This window comes from Oncorhynchus keta, chromosome 6 (assembly GCF_023373465.1).
Source record: "Oncorhynchus keta strain PuntledgeMale-10-30-2019 chromosome 6, Oket_V2, whole genome shotgun sequence".
Lineage (NCBI taxonomy): Eukaryota > Metazoa > Chordata > Actinopteri > Salmoniformes > Salmonidae > Oncorhynchus > Oncorhynchus keta.
The window spans coordinates 4,766,998-4,780,032 of record NC_068426.1 but is presented as its reverse complement, the minus strand read 5'-3'; the positions used below and the strand labels follow the sequence as shown (position 1 = coordinate 4,780,032).

General features: G+C 43.3%; 1 protein-coding gene across 1 annotated transcript in view; it reads left to right on the top strand.

The window, feature by feature from the left end:
• LOC118385708 (FRAS1-related extracellular matrix protein 2-like) overlaps positions 1–934 on the top strand; it is a 264,046-nt gene extending 263,112 nt beyond the window's left edge. Inside the window, exon 28 of the mRNA XM_052521742.1 lies at positions 416–934. Within this exon, the coding sequence (XP_052377702.1) occupies positions 416–934 (519 nt within the window). The remainder of the gene's footprint in view (positions 1–415) is intronic.
• The last annotated feature ends 12,101 nt before the right edge of the window (positions 935–13,035 follow it).

The window sequence follows — 13,035 nt, the reverse complement described above, 5'->3', positions numbered from 1 at the left end:
TTTGACCTCTGTCATTGCCAACAAAGGGTATATAACAAAGTATGAGATACATTTTGTTGTTGACCAAATACTTATTTTCCACCATAATTTGCAAATAAATTCATAAAAAATCCTACTTTTTTTCCCTCATTTTGTCTGTCATAGTTGAAGTGTACCTAAGGTGAAAATTACAGGCCTCTCTCATCTTTTTAAGTGGGAGAACTTGCACAATTGGTGGCTGACTAAATACTTTTTTCCCCCACTGTAAGTTGTATACCAGATAGTTACAGTATGTTGTGTACCAGAGAGCAAGATAGATTTCTTCAAATACACAGAAAATAATTATTTATATAACAAATAATCAAAAACACATTCATTTGAACCCAGGTGTGCAGACAACACGCTCTAACCTCTAACCTCTAACCTCCTGTCCCAGGTGGCTGCGGGTCGTGAGTGGTTCATCCACACCATCTACACCATCCGCCCCAAAGACAACGACAACCACCAGTTGTCCCTGGTTGCCACGGGCAACGACCTCTCCATCACCCCCGGGGTCAAAGGTCAAGGTCACCGTGCGAGGAGGTCAACCAGTGGATTGGTTGGAGCGGCGGTCCCCGACGTGGCCGATGACATTGGAGCAGACAACAACCGTGGCACCAACATCATGCACATCGCCCTGGACCGTACCAAGAGGAGGGCAGCGGGGGGGGTGGAGCTGTACGCCGACCGTCTGGAACCAAGGGAGCTGAGCAGGGGGGAGGGGGGGGAGGGGTTGCTGACGGTGGTGGGGGGGTTGGTGGGAATGCTGCTTACCTTCCTCCTCATCATCATCCTCGTCCTGGTGGTCCGGTACAGACAGAAGGAGGAGAGGAAAGAGAGGGTGTGGGGGTCGGCGAGCACGGAAGGGATGATGGTGGCGAGGATGTACGACTGCAGCAACAGCTCAGAGGTCTAAGAGAGATGGACGGATTGAAAAAAAAAATGGACAGAGTATTGAGGAGTATTTGGGCTTGTGGTTTTTTCCCCTCCATGATTTTTCTACACTGTTACTGGAGTATTTTTTAAAAGCTCCATCTCGTGGATGTAAGTCAAGTGATTGAAAAGCTTCATCCTTGTATATTTAAACTCTCCCATTTAAAACACCTAGCTATAAAAGAAAAGCTGTGCTGCAATCAGTTTTGTGGTTTTAAAGACAGCTCCTCCTTTTGATAAATGTCATGGTTTTCCTGTTCCTTAGCTGTTGTGTTGCAAGTGCCTCAAGCAGCTAAACATAGACCAATGGGGGTTCTTCTTAAACATCTATCTAGTGTCTTGACCAATGGGAGAGCTCCTTCAACAACTATCTAGTGTCTTGACCAATGGGGGTTCTTCTTCAACAGATATCTAGTGTCTTGACCAATGGGGGTTCTTCTTCAACAGATATCTAGTGTCTTGACCAATGGGAGAGCTCCTTCAACAACTATCTAGTGTCTTGACCAATGGGAGCCCTCCTTCAACAGATATCTAGTGTCTTGACCAATGGGAGCTCACCACCAACATATAGCTAGAGTCTTGACCAATGGGAGCTATCCTTCAACAGATATCTAGTGTCTTGACCAATGGGGGCTCTCCTTCAACAGATATCTAGTGTCTTGGCCAATGGGAGAGCTCCTTCAACAGCGACCTTGTGTCTTGGCCAATGGGAGCCCCTCCTTCAACAACTATCTAGTGTCTTGACCAATGGTAGCTATCCTTCAACAGCTATCTAGTGTCTTGACCAATGGGAGTTCTCCTTCAACATATAGCTAGAGTCTTGACCAATGGGAGCTATCCTTCAACAGCTATCTAGTGTCTTGACCAATGGGAGTTCTCCTTCAACATATAGCTAGAGTCTTGACCAATGGGAGCTATCCTTCAACAGCTATTTAGTGTCTTGACCAATGGGGACTCTCCTTAAACAGATATCTAGTGTCTTGGCCAATGGGGGCTTTCCATCAAAAGCTATTTAGTGTCTTGACCAATGGGAGTTCTCCTTCAACAGATATCTAGTGTCTTGACCAATGGGGGCTTTCCATCAAAAGCTATTTAGTGTCTTGACCAATGGGAGTTCTCCTTCAACAGATATCTAGTGTCTTGACAAATGGGAGAGCTCCTTCAACAACTATCTAGTGTCTTGACCAATGGAAGCTCTCCTTCAACAGATAGCTGGAGTGTCTTGGCCAATGGGGGCTCTCTATCAAAAGCTATCTAGAGTCTTGACCAATGGGAGCTATCCTTCAGCAGCTATTTAGTGTCTTGACCAATGGGAGGTCTCCTTCAACATATAGCTGGAGTCTTGAACAATGGGGACTCTCCTTAAACATCTATCTAGTGTCTTGACCAATTGGGGCGCTCCTTAAACAGCTATCTAGTGTCTTGACCAATGGGAGAGCTCCTTCAACAGCGACCTTGTGTCTTGGCCAATGGGAGCCCTCCTTCATCAACTATCTAGTGTCTTGACCAATGGTAGCTATCCTTCAACAGCTATCTAGTGTCTTGACCAATGGGAGTTCTCCTTCAACATATAGCTAGAGTCTTGACCAATGGGAGCTATCCTTCAACAGCTATCTAGTGTCTTGACCAATGGGAGTTCTCCTTCAACATATAGCTAGAGTCTTGACCAATGGGAGCTATCCTTCAACAGCTATTTAGTGTCTTGACCAATGGGGACTCTCCTTAAACAGATATCTAGTGTCTTGGCCAATGGGGGCTTTCCATCAAAAGCTATTTAGTGTCTTGACCAATGGGAGTTCTCCTTCAACAGATATCTAGTGTCTTGACCAATGGGGGCTTTCCATCAAAAGCTATTTAGTGTCTTGACCAATGGGAGTTCTCCTTCAACAGATATCTAGTGTCTTGACAAATGGGAGAGCTCCTTCAACAACTATCTAGTGTCTTGACCAATGGGAGCTCTCCTTCAACAGATATCTAGTGTCTTGGCCAATGGGGGCTCTCTATCAAAAGCTATCTAGAGTCTTGACCAATGGGAGCTATCCTTCAGCAGCTATTTAGTGTCTTGACCAATGGGAGGTCTCCTTCAACATATAGCTGGAGTCTTGAACAATGGGGACTCTCCTTAAACATCTATCTAGTGTCTTGACCAATTGGGGCGCTCCTTAAACAGCTATCTAGTGTCTTGACCAATGGGAGAGCTCCTTCAACAGCGACCTTGTGTCTTGGCCAATGGGAGCCCTCCTTCATCAACTATCTAGTGTCTTGACCAATGGTAGCTATCCTTCAACAGCTATCTAGTGTCTTGACCAATGGGAGTTCTCCTTCAACATATAGCTAGAGTCTTGACCAATGGGAGCTATCCTTCAACAGCTATCTAGTGTCTTGACCAATGGGAGTTCTCCTTCAACATATAGCTAGAGTCTTGACCAATGGGAGCTATCCTTCAACAGCTATTTAGTGTCTTGACCAATGGGGACTCTCCTTAAACAGATATCTAGTGTCTTGGCCAATGGGGGCTTTCCATCAAAAGCTATTTAGTGTCTTGACCAATGGGAGTTCTCCTTCAACAGATATCTAGTGTCTTGACCAATGGGGGCTTTCCATCAAAAGCTATTTAGTGTCTTGACCAATGGGAGTTCTCCTTCAACAGATATCTAGTGTCTTGACAAATGGGAGAGCTCCTTCAACAACTATCTAGTGTCTTGACCAATGGGGGCTCTCCTTCAACAGATATCTAGTGTCTTGGCCAATGGGGGCTCTCTATCAAAAGCTATCTAGAGTCTTGACCAATGGGAGCTATCCTTCAGCAGCTATTTAGTGTCTTGACCAATGGGAGGTCTCCTTCAACATATAGCTGGAGTCTTGAACAATGGGGACTCTCCTTAAACATCTATCTAGTGTCTTGACCAATTGGGGCGCTCCTTAAACAGCTATCTAGTGTCTTGACCAATGGGAGAGCTCCTTCAACAGCGACCTTGTGTCTTGGCCAATGGGAGCCCTCCTTCATCAACTATCTAGTGTCTTGACCAATGGTAGCTATCCTTCAACAGCTATCTAGTGTCTTGACCAATGGGAGTTCTCCTTCAACATATAGCTAGAGTCTTGACCAATGGGAGCTATCCTTCAACAGCTATCTAGTGTCTTGACCAATGGGAGTTCTCCTTCAACATATAGCTAGAGTCTTGACCAATGGGAGCTATCCTTCAACAGCTATTTAGTGTCTTGACCAATGGGAGTTCTCCTTCAACAGATATCTAGTGTCTTGACCAATGGGGGCTTTCCATCAAAAGCTATTTAGTGTCTTGACCAATGGGAGTTCTCCTTCAACAGATATCTAGTGTCTTGACAAATGGGAGAGCTCCTTCAACAACTATCTAGTGTCTTGGCCAATGGGAGCCCTCCTTCAACAGATATCTAGTGTCTTGACCAATGGAAGCTCTCCTTCAACAGATAGCTGGAGTCCTGACCAATGGGAGCTATCCTTAAACAGATATCTAGTGTCTTGACCAATGGGAGCTGTCCTTCAACAGATATTTAGTGTCTTGACCAATGGGAGCTGTCCTTCAATAGATATTTAGTGTCTTGACCAATGGAAGCTCTCCTTCAACAGATAGCTGGAGTCCTGACCAATGGAAGCTCCCCTTCAACAGATAGCTGGAGTCCTGACCAATGGGAGCTATCCTTCAACAGATATCTAGTGTCTTGACCAATGGGAGCTGTCCTTCAATAGATATTTAGTGTCTTGACCAATGGAAGCTCTCCTTCAACAGATAGATAGTGTCGCCACCAATGGGGAGTTCACATACAATAAATAGCTAGTGTCTTGACTCATGGCTGGGGAACTCTCATTCAACAGATAGCTAGTTTATTGGCCAATGAGGTCCTCTCATACAACAGATAACTATTGTCTCAACCAATGGGGACGCCTTGTTCAATAGAGCACACATTTCATAGAAGGGCAACAATACATATAGATGGCATGTTGCCGCTGGGTTGTTTATAATAGCAATAAGGCACAAGGGAGGGTGGTATGTGGCCAATATACCACGGTTAACGTCTGTTCTTTAAGAACGACACAACCCTTAGCCGTGGTATATTGGGCATATATCACAAGCCCCCCCCCCAATAAGGTGCCTTATTGCTATTATAAACTGGTTACCAACGTAAATAGAGCAGTAAACATTTATGTTTTGACATACCTGTGGCTATAGCACGGCTGTCAGCCAATCAGCATTCAGGGTTAGAACCACCCAGTTTATAATTTGTAATAGAGATGTATCTGTAGAATATTTACTGTGTATTGGACGAGTTTACGTCCTCGCTTCATTTACTACTGTGGGAGTCATGTTCAGGACTTTGCATAGCATTTTTATTTCACTTCCTGTGTCCGTTTTCATTTTCATGTTGTTCAAAATACACTGATGGTTGTTCAGACAAAGTCATGCTGTGAAGTGAACACTGGATAAGTCAAGAGAGACACATTTCTTAAAGCCACAAATCTGGAATTTGTACTTGTTTTGATACTCAGCTGAGGGATGGGACATGCAGGGGAGACATTACTGTGAGATTTTCTCAAGACTGACTTGGTGAACAGCTGGCTGGAACACAGGAGTAAATATCCTTATACACAATACAGTATTTCATCACTTTCTACATCTGCATCTGAAGAGATTCACCACTTGTCTTCACCATGTCTGCATTAAATAGGGAATAGGTTGCCATTGGAGACACTAGGGAAAAGGTTTCCATTAGAGACACTAGGGAATAGGTTACCATTGGAGACACTAGGGAATAGGTTACCATTGGAGACACTAGGGAATGGGTTACCATTGGAGACACTAGGGAATCGGTTACCATTGGAGACACTAGGGAATCGGTTGCCATTGGAGACACTAGGGAAAAGGTTACCATTAGAGACACTAGGGAATAGGTTACCATTAGAGACACTAGGGAAAAGGTTACCATTAGAGACACTAGGGAATAGGTTGCCATTGGAGACACTAGGGAAAAGGTTACCATTAGAGACACTAGGGAATAGGTTGCCATTGGAGACACTAGGGAATAGGTTGCCATTGGAGACACTAGGGAATAGGTTACCATTAGAGACACTAGGGAATAGGTTGCCATTGGAGACACTAGGGAATAGGTTGCCATTGGAGACACTAGGGAATAGGTTACCATTAGAGACACTAGGGAATAGGTTGCCATTGGAGACACTAGGGAATAGGTTACCATTGGAGACACTAGGGAATAGGTTGCCATTGGAGACACTAGGGAATAGGTTATCACTGGAGACACTAGGGAATAGGTTACCATTGGAGACACTAGGGAATAGGTTGCCATTGGAGACACTAGGGAATAGGTTACCATTAGAGACACTAGGGAATAGGTTTCCATTGGAGACACTAGGGAATAGGTTACCTTTGGAGACACTAGGGAATAGGTTGCCATTGGAGACACTAGGGAATAGGTTGCCATTGGAGACACTAGGGAATAGGTTACCACTGGAGACACTAGGGAATAGGTTACCATTGGAGACACTAGGGAATAGGTTGCCATTGGAGACACTAGGGAATAGGTTACCACTGGAGACACTAGGGAATAGGTTACCACTGGAGACACTAGGGAATAGGTTGCCATTGGAGACACTAGGGAATAGGTTACCACTGGAGACACTAGGGAATAGGTTACCACTGGAGACACTAGGGAATAGGTTACCATTGGAGACACTAGGGAATAGGTTGCCATTGGAGACACTAGGGAATAGGTTGCCATTGGAGACACTAGGGAATAGGTTATCACTGGAGACACTAGGGAATAGGTTACCATTGGAGACACTAGGGAATAGGTTGCCATTGGAGACACTAGGGAATAGGTTACCATTAGAGACACTAGGGAATAGGTTACCATTGGAGACACTAGGGAATAGGTTACCATTGGAGACACTAGGGAATAGGTTGCCATTGGAGACACTAGGGAATAGGTTACCACTGGAGACACTAGGGAATAGGTTGCCATTGGAGACACTAGGGAATAGGTTACCATTAGAGACACTAGGGAATAGGTTACCATTAGAGACACTAGGGAATAGGTTGCCATTGGAGACATTAGGGAATAGGTTACCACTGGAGACACTAGGGAATAGGTTACCATTAGAGACACTAGGGAATCGGTTACCATTGGAGACACTAGGGAATCGGTTGCCATTGGAGACACTAGGGAAAAGGTTACCATTAGAGACACTAGGGAATAGGTTACCATTAGAGACACTAGGGAATAGGTTACCATTAGAGACACTAGGGAATAGGTTACCATTAGAGACACTAGGGAAAAGGTTACCATTAGAGACACTAGGGAATAGGTTGCCATTGGAGACACTAGGGAATAGGTTGCCATTGGAGACACTAGGGAATAGGTTACCATTAGAGACACTAGGGAATAGGTTGCCATTGGAGACACTAGGGAATAGGTTGCCATTGGAGACACTAGGGAATAGGTTACCATTAGAGACACTAGGGAATAGGTTGCCATTGGAGACACTAGGGAATAGGTTACCATTGGAGACACTAGGGAATAGGTTGCCATTGGAGACACTAGGGAATAGGTTACCACTGGAGACACTAGGGAATAGGTTACCATTGGAGACACTAGGGAATAGGTTGCCATTGGAGACATTAGGGAATAGGTTACCACTGGAGACACTAGGGAATAGGTTACCATTAGAGACACTAGGAATAGGTTACCATTAGAGACACTATGGAATAGGTTACCATTAGAGACACTAGGGAATAGGTTGCCATTGGAGACACTAGGGAATAGGTTACCATTAGAGACACTAGGGAATAGGTTACCATTGAGACACTAGGGAATAGGTTACCATTGGAGACACTAGGGAATAGGTTGCCATTGGAGACACTAGGGAATAGGTTACCATTAGAGACACTAGGGAATAGGTTTCCATTGGAGACACTAGGGAATAGGTTACCTTTGGAGACACTAGGGAATAGGTTGCCATTGGAGACACTAGGGAATAGGTTACCATTAGAGACACTAGGGAATAGGTTACCATTAGAGACACTAGGGAATAGGTTACCATTAGAGACACTATGGAATAGGTTACCATTAGAGACACTAGGGAATAGGTTGCCATTGGAGACACTAGGGAATAGGTTGTTATATATATATACATTATACAGTATTCGGCCCCCTTGAACTTTGCGACCTTTTCCCACATTTCAGGCTTCAAACATAAAGATATAAAACTCTATTTTTTTGTGAAGAATCAACAACAAGTGGGACACAATCATGAAGTGGAACAACATTTATTGGATATTTCAAACTTGTTTAACAAATCAAAAACAAAAAAATTGGGGGTGCAAAATTATTCAGCCCCTTTACTTTCAGTGCAGCAAACTCTCTCCAGAAGTTCAGTGAGGATCTCTGAATGATCCAATGTTGACCTAAATGACTAATGATGATAAATACAATCCACCTTTGTGTAATCAAGTCTCCGTATAAATGCACCTGCACTGTGATAGTCTCAGAGGTCCGTTAAAAGCGCAGAGAGCATCATGAAGAACAAGGAACACACCAGTCAGGTCCGAGATACTGTTGTGAAGAAGTTTAAAGCCGGATTTGGATACAAAACGATTTTCCAAGCTTTAAACATCCCAAGGAGCACTGTGCAAGCGATAATATTGAAATGGAAGGAGTATCAGACCACTGCAAATCTACCAAGACCTGGCCGTCCCTCTAAACTTTCAGCTCATACAAGGAGAAGACTGATCAGAGATGCAGCCAAGAGGCCCATGATCACTCTGGATGAACTGAGATCTACAGCTGAGGTGGGAGACTCTGTCCATAGGACAACAATCAGTCGTATATTGCACAAATCTGGCCTTTATGGAAGAGTGGCAAGAAGAAAGCCATTTCTTAAAGATATCCATAAAAAGTGTTGTTTAAAGTTTGCCACAAGCCACCTGGGAGACACACCAAACATGTGGAAGAAGGTGCTCTGGTCAGATGAAACCAAAATTGAACTGTTTGGCAACAATGCAAAACGTTATGTTTGGCGTAAAAGCAACACAGCTCATCACCCTGAACACACCATCCCCACTGTCAAACATGGTGGTGGCAGCATCATGGTTTGGGCCTGCTTTTCTTCAGCAGGGACAGGGAAGATGGTTAAAATTGATGGGAAGATGGATGGAGCCAAATACAGGACCATTCTGGAAGAAAACCTGATTGAGTCTGCAAAATACCTGAGACTGGGACGGAGATTTGTCTTCCAACAAGACAATGATCCAAAACATAAAGCAAAATCTACAATGGAATGGTTAAAAAATAAACATATCCAGGTGTTAGAATGGCCAAGTCAAAGTCCAGACCTGAATCCAATCGAGAATCTGTGGAAAGAACTGAAAACTGCTGTTCACAAATGCTCTCCATCCAACCTCACTGAGCTCGAGCTGTTTTGCAAGGGGGAATGGGAAAAAAATTCAGTCTCTCGATGTGCAAAACTGATAGAGACATACCCCAAGTGACTTACAGTTGTAATCACAGCAAAATATGGGGCTACAAAGTATTAACTTAAGGGGGCTGAATAATTTTGCACGCCCAATTTTTCAATTTTTGATTTGTTAAAAAAGTTTGAAATATCCAATAAATGTCGTTCCACTTCATGATTGTGTCCCACTTGTTGTTGATTCTTCACAAAAAAATACAGTTTTATATCTTTATGTTTGAAGCCTGAAATGTGGCAAAAGGTCGCAAAGTTCAAGGGGGCCGAATACTTTTGCAAGGCACTGTATATATATAGGGAATAGGTTGCCATTTGGGATGCATCCTGAACCTGAGAGTATTCTATGATATAACTCACTGTACCTGGGTCCAGTCGAATGTTTGGAGGACCGGTAAATCATTCTATTGATGTGGTTATCAAGGATGTCTGCCAATGGGATTTGTTCTGGTTGTGGTTATCAAGGATATCTGCCAATGGGATTTGTTCTGGTTGTGGTTATCAAGGATATCTGCCAATGGGATTTGTTCTGGTTGTGGTTATCAAGGATGTCTGCCAATGGGATTTGTTCTGGTTGTGGTTATCAAGGATGTCTGCCAATGGGATTTGTTCTGGTTGTGGTTATCAAGGATATCTGCCAATGGGATTTGTTCTGGTTGTAGTTATCAAGGATGTCTGCCAATGGGATTTGTTCTGGTTGTAGTTATCAAGGATATCTGCCAATGGTATTTGTTCTGGGATTGAGGCGTACTGTAATTATCAGTCCTCTTTCTTGACCAATCACCAGTAGGCCTAGCAGTTAGTCATGTACCATTTAGACCCTATTGGATTAGGACATTCCTTTATTCACCAGACCGAGCTCTGATGAGGCGGCAGGTAGTCTACTGGTTAGAGTGTTGGGCAGGTAACCGAAAGGTTACTTGATCGACATCCCCGAGCTGACAAAGTTAAGAAATCTGTCGTTCTCCCCCTGAACAAGGCAGTTAACCCACTGTTCTCTGGTAGGCTTTCATTGTAAATAAGAATTTGAATTTGCCTAGTTAAATATTGGTAAAAAAAAATAAAAATCCCTATTATGCCCAAAGTCATAAAGCCTCAAAGTTAGGAGTGTTGATCTAGGATCAGTTTAGTATTTTAGATCATACTGAGTAAGACTACATGGACAGGGAAGACCTGATCCTAGATCAGAATGAATAAGATTACATGGACAGGGAAGACCTGATCCTAGATCAGAATGAATAAGATTACATAGACAGGGAAGACCTGATCCTAGATCAGAATGAATAAGATTACATGGACAGGGAAGACCTGATCCTTGATCAGAATGAATAAGACTACATAGACAGGGAAGACCTGATCCTAGATCAGAATGAATAAGATTACATAGACAGGGAAGACCTGATCCTAGATCAGAATGAATAAGATTACATAGACAGGGAAGACCTGATCCTAGATCAGAATGAATAAGATTACATTGACAGGGAAGACCTGATCCTAGATCAGAATGAATAAGATTACATTGACAGGGAAGACCTGATCCTAGATCAGAATGAATAAGACTACATAGACAGGGAAGACCTGATCCTAGATCAGAATGAATAAGATTACATTGACAGGGAAGACCTGATCCTAGATCAGAATGAATAAGATTACATAGACAGGGAAGACCTGATCTTAGATCAGCCCCCCTATCCAAAGAGGTATTCTGAATATGGGCCCGGATATAAACTACACAGCTGTGGGCTTGGTTCTATCACACACCTCAAATATAAATAACCAAATGCACTTTTTTTTAATATATATATAAAAGGCACATTTCTCACATGTTTATCAATCCAAGCTATGCAATGCAATGTAATCTAGGGAGAAACACCGAATTCACACCCTTAGGGGCTCTGACGTGAATGATGCGGATGTTAGATAATGTTACCTGCGAGTGTACGGACGACTTCAGCACCGAGGTTTAAACTTGATATTCAATGTGTAACTTTTACGAATGAGTATTTATGGTTGTATTTATGAATAACAATGTGTCGGGGAGTGGTGTGCGTGCGTGCGAGCGTGTGTCTGTGTGTGTGTGTGATTTCAACACTTTTCTTTTTTGTAACAATGTTTGAATCCTCCACCCCTCCCCCCCAAAAAATAAATATGTTCTGCAAAATGAGTAGGCTATTTTTTTAAAAATATATATATATATATCTTTTTCTTTTTACAGTTTAATCAAGTTTATGAATCAGGTATGTTCTTATAACTCAAGCATGAGCAACTCCAGTTCTCAGGGACCTGACGAGAATCACACTTTTGCCTCAGCTAACACACCAGACTCCAATATTAATCTAATCATGGTCTTCAGTTTAGAATGCAATTAGTTTCATTGGGTGCGTTAGCTATAAGGCTGGGGGGGTGACACCAATCAGGCCTTAAGGACTGGAGTTGCCCTTCACTGTTACTCTAGCTATATACTCTAGCTATTAGATAAGCTTCAGTAGCCCTTGGCCTACCAGTTTAGTAATACATTTTATGCAGGCCAAGGGAATTTTACAGATCAGCAGAGAAGCCTAAAATTACTTATCTATAACACTAGCTCTAATTTTAAAGACAAAAATATAAACGCTATTCAAATCGGCCTACATCTCTGCAGTTTACAGCCTATAGACAAGGGGTATTCAACGTTACACTACCAGGTCCGGAGCCTGCTGGTTTTCTGTTCTACCTGATAACTGCAACTACCTTGTGTCCCAGGTCTAAATCAGTCCATCACCCAGCTGGTGTCCCAGGTCTAAATCAGTCCCCGATTAGAGGAGAATCACCCACCTGGTGTCCCAGGTCTAAATCAGTCCCTGATTAGAGGGGAATCACCCACCTGGTGTTCCTGGTCTAAATCAGTCCCTGATTAGAGAGGAATCACCCAACTGGTGTCCCAGGTCGAAATCAGTCCCTGATTAGAGGGGAATCACCCACCTGGTGTTCCAGGTCTAAATCAGTCCCTGATTAGAGGGGAATCACCCAACTGGTGTCCCAGGTCGAAATCAGTCCCTGATTAGAGGGGAATCACCCACCTGGTGTCCCAGGTCTAAATCAGTCCCTGATTAGAGGGGAATCACCCACCTGGTGTTCCTGGTCTAAATCAGTCCCTGATTAGAGGGGAATCACCCAACTGGTGTCCCAGGTCGAAATCAGTCCCTGATTAGAGGGGAATCACCCACCTGGTGTTCCAGGTCTAAATCAGTCCCTGATTAGAGGGGAATCACCCACCTGGTGTCCCAGGTCTAAATCAGTCCCCGGTTAGAGGGGAACAATAAAAAAATGCAGTGGAACTGGCTTCGTGGTCCAGAGTTGAGTTTGAGGGCTATAGACAAAAATGGTGTACTATCTTGATAAAAAGTATAAATTCCTCATTGCACTGTGTTGTTGTAGCTGAGGTAGAATGATTTTTCTTAAACATAGGCCTAATCAATAGGGGAGTTTTGGTGTCTGGGATCGTAGAGCGCAGCCTAGAAACCCACAGATCTGCCATTTCCTAATATATTAATAAAAAAATATTAAAAAATATATATATATTGCGC